The 15,355-nt window shown below is 42.3% G+C and overlaps 1 protein-coding gene across 6 annotated transcripts in view; it reads left to right on the top strand.

Annotated features, from left to right (window-relative positions):
* The window catches only part of SETBP1 (SET binding protein 1), a 370,608-nt gene that overhangs the window by 99,334 nt on the left and 255,919 nt on the right, over positions 1-15,355 (top strand). The window contains exon 1 of one of the 6 annotated variants that reach the window (XM_084964839.1): positions 4,702-5,039. The exons of the other annotated variants lie outside the window; for them this stretch is intronic. Within the exon in view, the coding sequence (XP_084820965.1) occupies positions 5,016-5,039 (24 nt within the window). The 5' untranslated portion in view covers positions 4,702-5,015. Of the gene's footprint in view, positions 1-4,701; positions 5,040-15,355 lie in introns of those variants that run through there. 6 annotated transcript variants of the gene reach the window in all.

A 15,355-nucleotide genomic window follows, 5' to 3' on the forward strand; every position in this document is an offset into this window, starting at 1 on the left:
AATATTTATTTACTTCATAGGGGGAGGAAAGAAAAGGAGAAAAGAAGAGAAAGGTTTTTTAAAGGAGAAAGCAGAAAGGAAGCCCTGTCAAGAGTGCTACCTCAAATGGGTTTCATAGCTGTATGGAAATTGCCTAGATTGTGTGTGTTGTTTTTCTCCCTGTTGGAACTCTGAATGAGGGTGGGCTAGGGGAAGGCTTTCTTAAAAGCCTAGAATGGAGAGAGCTAGAGAGTCCTGTGGGCTCCATTCAGACAATCAGTCAGCAGGGATTGATAAAGACCTACTATGTGCTTTCCCAGATGTTCTGGAGGAGGCAGAAATACCCTTGATCAGTCCTTCCTTCTGCCAGCTTACATTCCAGATGTGCAGGCACCACTGGCTGGTCAGAGATTGAGGACAAAGGGAAGTAGTGTGTCTCACATCTGGGAACTGCTAACAGTTTTCATACCCATGATCACACTTGATCTTCACTAGACTCTTACTTGAAAGAGGCTCAGTAAACATAGAAGAGTGTTGGACTTGGAGTCAGAGTACCTAGACTTCTGAGATGTGATGAGTCATAGAACCACCAAAAGCCTCTTTTCTCCTCTATAAATTCACTTTCCTCATCCCTGTTCTCACTCTTCCCAGGGTTATTAAAAGGATCAAATAAAATAGTGGATTTGAAATTACTCTATAAATTCTGGGAGACTTGACAAATAGGATCTATCTAGCACATTGTTAGGGGAGGATAATAAGGGTTCTGCACATTCTGGGAATGAAAACACAAAAGTAATGGGACCCTCAAGTTCAGAGACATGTTCAAGGTCCTATGGCTTATCTTTAGCAGAATCCTGGGTCTTCATCCTGGAAGAAGTGTTAACAGTGTAATCTGTGGTTGCTTCTCCCACTGTGGGAATTCAGATGAAAAGGAAATTAATGGGAAGTAGATCCATGAGTCATCAAGTGCTTATGGAGCTCCTCAGATGCAGTTTTTTCAGTTCCCAGCATAGAAAGATACTCCCAAGGTCTATGTGCGTGGTGGATGATGCAGCATAGGAGGACGATGGCTGTGATGCATGGTCAGTGGCCTAAGGAGAGCCTGCATGCAAAAAACAAACAAGAAGGACAAGGGTAATGATATCCTACTGTGCTTTATAGTTTACTCAGACTTTCATGTGTATTGTAATATTTGATCCTTTCAGAATTCTATCATATAAAAAGAGGCATTTTTATTACCTCCAGTTGTAAGTGCGGTACCTAAGGCCTTGGGGAGTTTAAATAACTTGTCCAAAGTCATGAAACCTGTGAGTGGCAAGTCTAGCGTCAGATGTTCATACTTTAAATTTGTATTTCCATGGTGCTAATGCCACCAGGTGTTTATGTTAAGCCTTCATTTGTTTTGCCTATATTGCAGGTTTCTTGCAGTAAAATGGTTAGCCCAGAAAAGAAGTGTTTCCAAGTGGCTGTGGGGAGCAGGGTGAGGTGGGGCTGGTTTGAGAGGCATCATCTTGAAAGTTCACTGACATGGTCTTGGGTGAGTTAGTGCCTTTTTCCTCTTTTCTGGGAGATGAAAGGGTTGGGATATTCTTTCTAGCTCCAAAAATTACATGAATGAAATATACTACAATTCTAAACTTTTCTTAAAGATACATTATGGAGGATAGGAGTTTTCCTTCATGGTAGGCTGGTTCTAATAACCCGTTTTATGTTGTAGAATATTTTAACTTTTCAAAGATATACCCACTTTGATTCACTTATCGTTACAATATTCTTTAGAGAGAATGTTGACCAATGAGTGATTTTTCATGACTTCTCCTTTTAAAGCCATTCTGGCCTTTAGGTACCTAACACAGTTCTAGCCCAGACCCTCCTCTGGGACCTTGCACTTGCAGTTACCTCTGTCAAGAGCACCATTCCCCTGCCATCATGAGATTTGTTTCTCCTTGTCACTAGGTTTGGCTCATGTGTTGCTTCCTCAGAGGGGCCTCTCCCCATGGCCATCATTTTTATCTCACTGATCTGTTTTTGTTTTTTTTATTCCAGAGGATTTTTTTGCTACCTGAATTATCAATACCTGTTTGCATTGTCCCGTTTCTGGAATTTAAGCTCCAGTAGAGCTGTTTTCCTTGCTCTCCACTGCATACCCAAGAACCCAGAACAGTGCTGAATGCAGTGGCACATAGTAGGAGCTTAATGTTTGTTGACTGAAATCAACATCTTATGAGAATTTTGCAACTTGCTCAATATCGTATAGTCCGTGGGTGGCTGATAGAGGACCCGCATTCACCCTCTGTACTCCTAGTTTTCTGTTCTTTTCCACTTGATATTATGCTGCCAAAATGTATGCATATTTATACCTGGGAGTTCCTGATGACTACTGATGAAATATAGAATGATCATGAGACATTTATGTGAAACTGAATGCATTTGTTAAGGGAAATGAGGAAATCCCTGAAGCTTACACTATTCAACTTATGATAGAACTTTACAATCTCTGTACTTTGTATATTCAACATCAATCATCCATATTTGTTTAACTCATTTTTAAAGGAAGCTTATTTTAGGAGTACTTTCAATATTTTTTATTGACGATGTTTGGATTTTCACTTATATAAACACACTGTCATGCACACACACTTACAAAAGAACATAAACAGTGACATATGGGTTAGATTCTTGGTCAAACTGCAGAGATTTTTCTCTCTGACAGAAGCTCAAAGGGCTTCATGTGCGAGACTGTTGCATAGAAGACGTTGCCAGGACATGGCTGGTCCCTCTGAAATAAGCTTCAGAGGTTACATTTACAATATTTCCTTGATGGCCTAGTTTCTCTCAGTCACCTACTATGAATCTATCAGTTTATTGAAATTTATTTAGGGGATCAAGCAGAGTTGGGTGTCACCTAGATTACCTCTTAATTATATAATTTATTTAGTGCTATGTGAAGCTAATTGCTTTTCACTTGTCCTGTGTTTTCTCTTTTGAGAATTGAAGAGATTCCCTCTGGGTGAAAATTTAGAGAGTTGGTGAACACTGTACTTATTGACTTTCCAGTCTCTGGACGTTCCTTGTATGTTTACTCAGCCTTCCTTTTCTCTTTAGACACCAAATATTATTGTTATTATCATTGGCTGTGCTCTCAGCATGCCGAAGTCCCCAGGTCAGGGATGGAACCTGCGCTACAGCAGTGATAATGCCATATCCTTAACCGCTAGGTCGCCGGGGAACTCTCAACACCAGATATTATTAATCGATCATTTCAAGACCATTGTCTTTCTCCTTGCGGTTTTTAGTCATATTCCTCCCCTCTGTTACCTCTTCATTGAGATGTACTGGCTCCAATAACACATGATGTTTCAGATTAGGGTAAGTATGATTTCATCAAAGGACAGGTCAGCGTTGACTTCTTCTCTCATGTCTTTAGTGATATGCCAGAGTTTTGTCACTTTGGATTTTGTCAGTGTGACCTACCCGTTACTGAAGGGATGGTGTCATTGCTAAGTATACTCCAGTTATGCTCTACTCTAAATCAAAGATTACCTGTGTTTGTGCAAACTGAACACTTTTCTAGATCTTTTTCCTTGCCCGGTCTCCCAAGAGTTTCCTATTTTTATATATAAACTTCCATAGCTCTGTGTTTCATGATGTCCTTCTTCCTCTAGGCCGTTTCTGTCCATCTGTCCCACTATTGATATTTTAGAGGCCACTGAACATGCAGAGATATGCACATTCCTCCCACCCTTTATCTCTAGCCTCTAAGCCAACTTCCTGTCTGTGAGAGAGCTCCTCCTTTATTCCTTGGCAAAGCAATGTTTCATAGTTCTTGATGGATATCTTCTCCAGAGTTTTTGAAAGGTGCAGAGCTGGCATCCTGTGTGTGTGTATTGACTTACATAAAGAACACAGGGAAACCAGACTTTGGGGGTTAATATTTCTATCAGCCCAAATTTAGGCACACAGCAAAATGCAAACATGGGATTTTAGGGCTTTTGGATTTTTTTTTTTTTTCTAGAATTACATAGTTTTCCATACCACTCTTTTATGGCATCATTGTGTATACTTATACAGTCATAAGCAGAAGTCACTGGCCAAAATAGAGGGGCAGATTTGCTGTGTGGAACTTGGAGATTTCACTTTTGGAAAAATAAACCTTCATGGTAAAGACTAGAGGAGACAAGCAAGGTCAAGACCCCATGTAGGACCTATAGGGAGGAGCTAATGGATTTCAAACTGTAAGACAACATCAACTCTGCTTGGGAAAAAGAAGCTATCCATAGGGGTCAGGAAACTTTTTTTTGACATTAGTCACACATTCTCTGAAAATTGGGGGCTTTCTTCTTTTCTCCTTCCACCAAGAGCAAGTTCAGGGGCATCACATGGGACCTGAGGAGGTGGGGGGTTGTGTTGACCTTCCCTTGATTTGCTTGAGCAGCTGAGTTTGCCAGGGGAACGTGATCCTCTCTATCAGCTGTCATGCTGAGATGCTCCTGTCATGCTGTCTATAGCTGCCAGCTTCTGACCCTTCTCTCAAGTTTGCCGTCTGTGAGAAGAGCAGACGAAAGATGGTTTGGGTCCCAGGAAGGGAGGGTGTTTTGAGCTGTTACCTAGGAATCAGTTTACAGACTTTGAAGCCCTGTCAGCTTAATCCTGATGGTATGTAGTAATGTATAAGGGACAGTAGTGCTTTTGAAGGTCATTTAAATTTCTCTCTTTAGAAATGATTTTATTTATGAGGATAGGAGCATGAAGAGCACCAGGAGGAGAAAGGGCGCTGCTGTGTAGGCAGGCTCCTTTCCTTAGTTATGGTGATAGAGCTTAATTCAATAGAGTACAGTGGCAGTAATTGGAAGAATATTTCATTTATATGGCATCTGTCAGCCTGAGGTACTGAGACTCTACAAACAGGCACTGCTGTCCTTCTCTGGAAAATCCTACTTAGTCAAAGATGGAACTGAGGCGAGGCCTGGAAGCTAACTATTCCACAGCTGGGTGAACTACAAAGTGGACAGTCCAGAACAGGCACCACTTATGTTATGAGACGGGAACTTACTGAAAAGGTATGTAGAAAATGAAGGGAGGTTTGAGGAAGTCAATGATTTTTTCTAAAAAAATATACTGATGTCTTAGGTGTTCGCCATTTAAGGAATGTAGGGGAAAATCCTTCTTTAAAAAAAGAAAGAATAGTATTCCACTGTGAATATATACCACATCTTCCTAATCCAGTCACCTGTTGATGGACATTTGGGTTGCTTCCATGACTTGGCTATTGTGAGTAGCGCTGCAATGAACATGCGGGTGCGTGTGTCTTTTTTAAGGAAAGTTTTGTCTGGATATATGCCCCAGAGTGGGGTTGTTGGGTCATGTGGTAGTTCTATGTATAGTTTTCTAAGGTACCTCCATACTGTTCTCCATAGTGGTTGTACCAGCTTACACTCCCACCAACAGTGCAGAAAGATTCCCTTTTCTCCATACCCCCTCCAGCATTTGTTATTTGTGTACTTATTAATGATGGCCATGGAGCATGATAATGTGAGAAAAAAGAATGTATACATGTATGTGTAACTGGGTCACCATGCTGTGTGGTAGAAAATTGACAGATCACTGTAAACCAGCTATAATGGGGAAAAAAATAAAAATCATTATATAAAAAAGAAAGAAAGAAAACAAGAACCAAAGTCTTCTTGTAACGTGAATAAAGACCTCTGATTTGTCTCTCTTCTTCTTTTGGACTTGTATACATTCATTTTTTTGTTTTTTTTTCCAAGACAGGAACAGAGCTATGTTTTAAAGATCAAAGATAAACTGCAGCCCCAGAGGATAATTTCCCAGACAATGTTAAGTGGAAAAAAATAACGTTCAAGCTGTTGCAGGAAGTTCACCCTCAGGAGTGTAGAATCTGGGTTCCTGGCTGGCTCCCGGGAAAGCCAGTCGTGATAGTGGAGAGAAAAGGTTCCTGGAGCAGATGTGCGGAGAGGTGCCTCCTCCCAGAACCCGTGGCCCCAGCAGCAGGAGCTAGAGAGAGGAGGAAGGTCTGTCTCTGGGGATTGATCCAGTGACTTTAAGGGATAGCATGTCATTTCTGATTCAAGTCATGATATCACTGTGCAGTGGCTGTCCTGTTCTCTGCAGAACTTGCCTTGTGTACAGGACTCCTCCACGCACACCGCTGTCTCCTCTTGATGAGGACCCTGTGGGAGGCCTCATGGTATGACTTTAGATGGCTGGAGCCATCAGCAGAGTGAACAGGAAAGAGCACCCGAAGCTTCCCTTGCTCCCATAGTATTCTGTGGCACCTCAAGACCCCATCTTCGCAGTACTTCAGCTTCTTTATGTTGTTATTTGTTCTGCTGAAAACACTGGTAAGAAGGGGGTAGAATTGTTTATGGAAAAGGTAAGCACTCAGCACTAATTTAATTAGTAAAATTATCAGTCATAAAAATGACCATTTAAACTTATGAACCGCCCCCCACTCAGAGGAACTTGTTTTCCCCCATGTTTTAAAACAAAGAGCTGACTGAGAAAGTCTTCTGTCTGTGGATCTAATGTAATTGGTTTAGTGACCGTGGATAAGAGGAGAAAAAGTTTATGAGAAAGAAAGCATGGTGTCTGTTGCTGCTTTACTAAAAATAGCTGTGACCTTAGAGAAGTCATTTAACTTCCCCATTCCTCCACTTTCCGGCTGTAAAATGAAGGATAAAATAGTTGTTGGTGTACTTTCCAGCTCAGTGTTTCTAAGGTTCTAAAATTTAAAGCTGCATAAAATCTGTTTATCTGAATAATCTTTCCTTCCTGTGTGTTTCAGCAAGTATAAATATACTCTCTTAAATCTGACTTCATTCAGTTTATTGAGAATGTAAGAAAAAGAGGACAGGACCTAAGTTTTCTTCCAGACAGTTGTGGGGGTCCCTCAACAAAGTTTATCCCTGGCTGTGTCCACTTCATTTAACACCTTCAGTGCTGACAGTCTTGGGATGGGCAGTCAACACCCCACTGCTCTCTTGCTCCCATTTTTCTCTGCTTGTCTTAAAAAACAAACAGGAAAGGAGTTCCCGCTGTTGCACAATGGGATTGTCAGCATCTTGGTAGTGTTGGGACCGGGGTTTGATCCCGGGACCGGCACAGTGGGTTAAAGATCCGGCGTTGCCACTACTGTGGCTTAGGTTGCAACTGTGGCTCAGATCTGATTCCTGGCCTCAGAACAACATGTGCCATGAGGCAGCCAAAAAAGTTAAAAAAAAAAAAAAAGGAGATTTTATTTTATTTTCTGGTGAAAGTCTGTTCTCACCTATTAACAGAAGAAGGAAGTAGGATGGACACTGCTCTGAGCAAACCAAGTCTGCCCCAACCTGCAAGAATAGTAAACTGACTCCGCCCACATTCCTGAAACTTAGCAAAACTAACTCTGACACGCCTGGTTTATGTTAGTTTTATTTCAGAAAGTACTTTTCCACACCGATTCCTCCTGATAAGGCTTTCCCCGGGGCTACTTTGCTGGCCCCAGGAGAGTCACAAGTCATTGTGTGACAAGCTGTGTGATCCAATTCACTGGACAAACGCAGGAATGATGTCATTTACCCAGATCTATTCTTTAAATCTCCCCGCATTGTGAAATTTTTCTTCTTTCTCTTTTGAATCCTGGTAGCTGCTGCCCAGATGACTGTTCTGTGATCTCTACAGGAAGAACAGTCTGTGTTTTACATGGAAGAAATAGCCAAATACCCCACTCTTGGTTTTTCTTGTGGTTACTTTTGTCCTCGAAAGGGGAATTTGGGTACTTTGGGCTCAGTTTAGTGAACAACAAAACAACCATATTAGCAAAAAAACTTCAACCGAATCAATCCATCAGCAAGTATTATTCAGTTCTCTGCCCCTTTCAGGCTCTTTGAAACAGGCAAATCTGAAGTATTGCATCCAACTTATTAGTCCCACATGGACTCACACTTAAAGATTTTGTTTCCTGAGCTGAAGGTATTTATTAGATAACCATTCATTAATGTTCTTATTTTGATTATTCAAAGCCAACTAGAACTTCAGCTCCATGATAGCCCATGTAGTCCCACTAAGACACTGTAAAACCTCACAGAAGCTGAGCGCTTTGCTGTCCCCATTAACATGGGCAGCCCCACCCCAGTACAGCTAAGACTCTCCTGTGCTTTTTGAAGTCAGATTCCCATAATCCATTCACAGAGCTGCAGGACATAGAGCTCTCGGGATTGGCTGCATGGCAGAATCACCCAGGGAGATTTTAAGCACGGGGGATGCCTGAACCTGACTCTCTAAAAATCTGTTTAGTTGGTTTGTGGGTGCTCTCTGGGCACTGGGGTTTTTAAGAACTGTGTAGCGCAAGTTGAGAACTGCTATCCTAGGGGGCTCCAGAATCACTTGTCCAGAACTTTTAGCCTCAGAGAGAGTTACGTTTGTTTGGCAAGATAAAATGTACATCCCTTAAAAGAGACCACTCTGAAGAAATGTGTAACCTAGATAAGCTGTAAGAGCATTTGTTCCTTCAAACATACTCATTTATTCAACAATGTACTTATTCAGAAATATTGATTGAACACCATAATATGTGCCATTGTTGCAGATCCCTTAAGAACAGAGGGAACAGAGCTGGTAAGGAACCTACCTTCATGGAGCTTATAGAAGTTCAAGGACATTTGGGTTGTCTCTGGGCTGGGGAGACTTTGGGGAACAGGTTGCCCTGGAGGCAAGCCTAAAAGTTTTGGTAGAGAAGAATGCAGTAGCTCTTTCTTGGAGCTGAGAAGAAGAGAAGAGACTTGGCCATGAGACATCAGTCCACTGGAGACCTTTGATTATCCCAGGGTGCCTGGTACATGGCTTTGCTTTTCTATGAGTTTTGGTGAAAATATGCAGATTATATATTACGTACTACACTTTAGCTCCTTCAAAGAGGGTCTCAGGCACACCCTTTTGAACTTTGTTTCTATTAATGTATGGTGGCAGGGTGAGATATTGGCAGTTTTGCCCCTCCTTCCCACCAGAAGGTATTTGGCAAAGTTTGGAGACATTTCTGATTGTCACGGCTGGGTTAGAAGTGCTACTGGCATCCAGTGTGTAGAGACCTGGAATGTTGCTCAACATCCTACAGTAGACAGGTCAGCCCCCCGCCAACAAAGAATGATCCAGTCCCAAATGTCAGAAGTACAGCAGTTGAAAAACTCTGTTCTAGAGATAAGAAAGAGAGTTGGAAGAATAGCTTCCTGTGGGATACTTCTCTTACCGTAATGCCTGTTACTGTAACGCCTCTCACCCCACACCCTCAAGCACACACACAAACCTGTGCGTACCCACACAAATGAAACATGCAAATCAGTGCAGCCCCAGGGAAGACTTGCATCTTCCAGGGATGGGGGACATATTCAGGGTCTCCGCACCTCACCCAAACTACAGTCTTTTCCTGAGCTTTCAGCACTTTGGAGGAATTCCTTTGGAGAAGGAGAATTGCCCTGAGTTGCGCATGCAATTTCCTGCTCTATTTTTAATAGCAGCTGGGTTTCTCTCAGTCTAAACTGAGAAAGTTTCATTTTTCCCCTCTGGGGACCAGAGAGAGCTAACAGACTCCTCCCTGGACATTTAGAACTTCTAAATAAAGTTTTGGCTTAAATCTTGAAAAGCAAAAGGTGATGTTAGCTGAGGCAGGCTGGTCAATTACCCTAACATGGTGGGTGGAGGGAGGCAGGAAACCATTCACCAGCTCCTTCTCCTCTCAGGACTGTTGACCCAGCAGCAGTTTGGAGCCAGAAACCTGCATCTGAATCCTAGCTCTGATTCCTTTAGCCATGAGATTTGGGGCAGATCATTTCCTCTCCCTCTGCCTGTGCTTCATCTTCTACCATCTGGAAACATATTGCTCATTTGGGGCTTTGGTTGAGTGCTCAATTTGATGTATATGAAGTGCCTGATGCATAGTAGGTCTTAACAAATGATAGCATTTACAGTGTTCTCTATAAATGGAGAGGACAGAACCAGTTGGGTGCTAGCATCCCATCTAAATCCAATACTCAGATCTATTGCCATACTGGAAAATGGAGAGGCTCAACTCACTCTAAAATAAAGAGGAAGGGTTTGGTATTTATGTGGAAGAGGAGATAACGAATGTCTATCCATGTTTCAGGGCAATTTTAGGTGGCATCAGATTCCCCTACCCTGGAAGGAGCAAGAGCCTGAGGGCAAGGGAAGTGTAGTAGGAGCTGTTCCTGAGCCCGCCTCCTGGGAGCCAGCAACCCACTCCGCATGCCCACCAAGTCCTCCCAGCAGAGCCCATGAACAGAACCCGTGCAGGGATGGCTGCCAGGGCCACTGGCACGTGGCCTTCTCCTTGCCCACAGCCCGAGCCTGTTGCCCACGCTCCTTGTCCCTGCCAGCCAGGCCTGGGATGTGTTGTCATCTGCCTTACCATTTCCCCTCTGGCTCTGCCCCCTCCACATGTACAGAGTATGAATATCCTTTTTGATGTTGGCTGATGTTAGAAGTTTGCCTCCCACTCTCCTCCCAAAGGAGAACAACCTGAATACCACACACGGTGTTATCTCACTTTGACTTTGAAGAGGAATTTCTCCCCTTAGGGCTCTATTCCTGGTGTAGCATAATCTAAGGAGAAAGAAGTTTATCCCAGGGAAGCCAAATCATCCAAGAGTTATTCAGTGTCTGACTGCCTGTTATATTTAGAAACAAGACGGAGGCAAGCTTTAAGAATGCTCAGAGCCTGCCAATGCCGTGTGGTCCTCTTTGATTCCTTCTGGTTACTTGGGGTGGCCAGATGAAGAAGGAGGCTCTCTTAGCCTTGCCTGTTTACCTGACTCTTATTATTTGAGTGTGAGGGGACAGAAGATAAGGAGAAATGCAGCCCTGGAATTAAAGACTCAGAATTTAAAATTACTTCCTGTCCAAACCTACCCCTTTACAGTTGAATATATAGAATTAGACATCACTCGATCCTCTGAACTTCAGTTTTATTTTCTGTAAAATGAAGCAACTGAACCTGCTCAATGCCTCTAAACCTTTGCTACACATTAAGATCATATGGGGAGTTGATTAAGAATGTAGACATTGAGGAGTTCCCTGGTGGCCTAGCAGTTAAGAATCTGGCATTGTCACTTCTGTGGTGTGGATTGGATCCCTGGCCTGGGAACTTCCACATGCCATGGCCAAAATGTATGTATGTATGTATGTATGTATGTATGTATGTATGTATGTATGTACTAACTATATATATGTGTGTTTGTGTGTGTGTGTGTATAGTTAGTAGAGAAATGCAAATCAAAACTACAATGAGGTATCACCTCATACCAGTCAGAAAGGCTATCATTAAATAAGTCTATGAATGCTGGAGAGGGTGTGGAGGAAAGGGACCCCTCCTACACTGTTGGTAGAAATGTTAGTTGCTGCAGCCAGAATGGAAAACAGTATGGAGGTCCCTCAGGAAACTAGAAATGGAATTACCATATGATCCAACAATCTCACTCCTGGGTATATAGCTAGACAAAATTATAATTCAAAAAAATACATTCATCCCTCTGTTCATAGCAGCACTGTTCAAATAGTCAAGATGTGGAAGCAATCTAAATGTCCATCAACAGATGGACATGTATACAGTGTATACAGTGAATACTACTACATATATACATGCATACAGTGAATACTACTCAGCCATAAAAAAGAATGGAATGCCATTTGCAGCAACATGGATGCAGCTAGAGATTATCATACTAAAAAAGTAAAGTCAGAAAGAGAAATACAAATATCATAGGATATCACTTATATGCAGTAACTAAAATATGGCACAAATGAACGTATCTATAAAACAGAAGCAGACTCACAGACATAGAGAACAGACTTGTGGTTGCCAAGGGTTAGGGGTGAGAGAGGGATGGATTGAGAGTTTGAAATTAGCAGATGCAAACTATTATATATAGAATGGATAAACAACAAGGTCTACTGTTATAGCACAGGGAATTATATTCTAAATATCCTGGGATAAACCATAATGGAAAAGAATATGAAAAAGAATGTATATATGTATATAACTGAGTCGCTTTGCTCTACGGCAGAAATTAACAAAACATATAAACTAACTATACTTCAATTAAAAAAAAAGAATATAGATGTCAGGACTGCGTAACTAGAGTTTCTGATTTACAAGATTTGGTGTACAGTGGGCACCTGCATTTTCTCAGTGATTTGAATTTCCATCTACTGTTGACAGTCCTAGGTCCCAGATCAGTGGTTTCTAAAGCATGGTCTCAGGACTAGCAGTGGCAGCACCTGAGAGCTTGTTAGCAATGGAGATTCCTGGCCTCCTAACACCCAGGCCAAACCTACTGAATTAGAGGCTGATTATTGGGATCGGTGATGTGTTCTGCCAAGCTCTCCAAATAGTTGTTACACATGAAAAAATGCGAAAGAGCAGTAGATTGGATAACTTTTTAAGGGTTTCCTACTAGATTTCAAAACCTATAATCCTATAACCAGCCTAGACAGGGTTCAAGATCAAGTCAGGGCCACACAGCTGGCAAAGTAAGTGATAGAGCCCTAACTAAAATCTAGGCCTTTGAACTGCCCTCCAGAGCTTGTCTAATTAACTAAGCAGATGTTTAGGTTTCATGGCATATCTCTCTGTCTCTCTCTCTGTCTCCCTGACTCTCTGTCTATCTCTCTATATATATGTGTCTCTGTCTGTCTGTGGTTTAGCCTCTAGTGGGCCAAAATATTGTGGAGGAAATGTTATTTTTAGCTCATGGTATATCTGCAGCGCAGGATATGTTCATTATAAAGAGAAATTACTCCTTAATTCTTGGCATGTGACAAGGGGTGAGTTGTGGATTATTGGCTGCTTTATTGGTTCTGTAGCTACTGTAACTGAACAGTTTTGTTGAACTAGATTAGCAGGTAAATATCCTGATAACAGCCGGCTGAGCCAGAAGAGGGGAGTGGTAAACAAGAAGGGGAATGGCAAGGCACAGCGCCTTTCTCTCAAGATACAACTGTAATTCTTATACTTCTTTTTCCAAATTATCTAGGATTGCAGTCATTGTGCTGCATTTTGTAAAATTCACTGTCTGCAGTGGCTACAGCAGCTTCAGAAAGATTTTCTTGAGCATGTTCTGGAGTGAGTTTTAAGGCTGAATTTGAGAGGTGTTCAGAAATCATTTCATCTAATTGTCCTAGAGATTAATGAAGGGCTGACTCACAGTCCTCAGCAACCAGGAGGCAGAACTGGGCTTAGAACCTTGGCCTCCTAACACCCAGGCTAGGGCACCTGGAATGAGGAACAATATCTGGGACTTCCAGGAAGATCTGAGCCCATACACATGACTAGAAGCAGTGAGCTTAGGAACCAGAGGCTAACGGGGCTAGTGGAAGGAGCCTTAGAGATTTTCTGGTACATCTCTCATTTTATAGAGAGGAACGTTGGCATTCAGATGGGGAAGGTGACATGCTGGAGGTCACAGGTGCTGGAATAGCTCCCAGGCCTTTGGATAGTGTTCTTATCCAGCACCTTCTCTGGCACACCACATCATTTTCCAGAGGCACCAAAATAAGAGATAAAGATTCACTGGTCCTCTTACCTTTCCTTGCCAGCTCAGACATTGTTCTTAAGTAGATGATACTGGGGAGAGATATGACTTGGCATCCTGATGCAGCCTTTTTAGGGATGTCCTGATGGAGACCAGCTATTTCTTGGGATCCAAAATTTAGCTGCCATAATTCTTCCCTGAGCTATAAAACAAGGAAAGAATTGAGGGACAGATCTTCTAGTCATACAACAGGCAGGGCCCAGATGCACTAGAAGATCATGACCTTCTCCAAGGGTAGAACCCCTGGTTTGAAGAAGCATATGATTCCCATGAGGCAGAAGAGCACACCAGTAGAGGGCTGCTTTTATTCACGTTAAGTGGTTCTAGAGTGCAAAATAGTTGTGTCTTACCAGGAAGTGTTATAATAAATAATTTCACTGCTTGCCATGGCATTTTACTGATATATTATTGAATCTTCTAACTGTTCTGTGGCTGCTTCCCACTCATTTCTTTCTCTCTTCTTGGAACAGCATGACTTATTAAAGCACCCCCAATGACCGTGATTATCTCTAAAAGAACATGTGTGGTCTCTCAGTTGGTTGAGCTCAGGTTCCTTGAGGGTCCCCACTATGGCAGTGGTCCCTCGGGGTCTACTTGTCATGCTCTGCTGCTTACTGAACTTGAAGCTAAGTCTTCGTCTTCACAGCCTGACCTGAGTTCCTTTTATTCACTAGAGATTCTATTAGAGGTAGGATAGGGGAGGTGGGATAATTTCAGAGAGGGTTTAGTGACTAAGGGTGGCAGGGGAAATTGTTGTTACTATCTGTGTCTCACGCTGCCCACCTGCAGAGTCTGGGGTTTTTGAAGTCATTTATTGGTGACATCCAGGGGGTGACATTATCTGATGGAAACCAGAAGAGTGATTTTGAGGTGGAAAAGGCTACAGATAGCAAGTCTATTTTTAAAAGCCTGAGATGAACACAGCAGCATTTATGCTGACCCTTGACATTTTGAAAGATTGAAATCATTGCTTAGAAAATCACAACATACATATACCAACATACACATATATATACTCGTGTCCTTGCCTTGGTAAGTAGAGCCCTATGAACATAAACTCCTCACCCCAAATTATTAGCAACATGGAAAGATCATCAGGGTCTTTTAAGATGAGTGGAACAATTTGCTTCTATAGCAGCTGTACCCAGACTGTGTTTTCCATTGGTTCCTGTGCTTTGTTTTTCCAGTGTTTTAGTTTTCTCTCTCCCCATCAGGATGGTGGTTCTTCTTCTTTTTTTTTTTTTTTTTTTTTTTTTTGCTATGTTAATAAACATAAGCCATTCTTTCATTGAACCAACCTTCTAGTTCATGCTTCTGATCTGCTGCGAGTGGGAAAGGACATAATCAAGCTGGTGAAAATTGTGCTGAAAGTCAGAGTAAACAGGTCCTGAGCCAAGGCCCAGAGTGGCTCTTCTCGGATGGAGCTCTCCTCCCAGGGATCTTCCTGTCCAGCTGGTTTCAGAGAACTCACTTATTGAGGACCAGCATTTCATGTACTGAGTTTCTCTCAGGCTTGTGGTTCCTCCCAGGCCACAGAGGAAATGGGGGGAAACATAATATATGACTGAGAAATGTTTTCTGGCTAGAAGGGCATAGGTCTGTCACCCTGGAGGGAACCTGGACATAATCTAGCCAGGCATGAATGTGCCTTGGTGTGGCTGTTGGAGCTGATAAAACACCAATGCCTGTTTCTTACCTGAAGAGCTTCTTATCTGGGGTAGGGCCCCAGGATCTGTATTTTTTAGCAGTTCTTCATGTGATTCTCATTGCAGCAG

Source organism: Sus scrofa, chromosome 1 (genome assembly GCF_054392235.1).
Source record: "Sus scrofa isolate SSC_HxYL_T2T_F1_AM1 chromosome 1, Sscrofa_HxYL_maternal_Yorkshire_Landrace_v2.0, whole genome shotgun sequence".
Lineage (NCBI taxonomy): Eukaryota > Metazoa > Chordata > Mammalia > Artiodactyla > Suidae > Sus > Sus scrofa.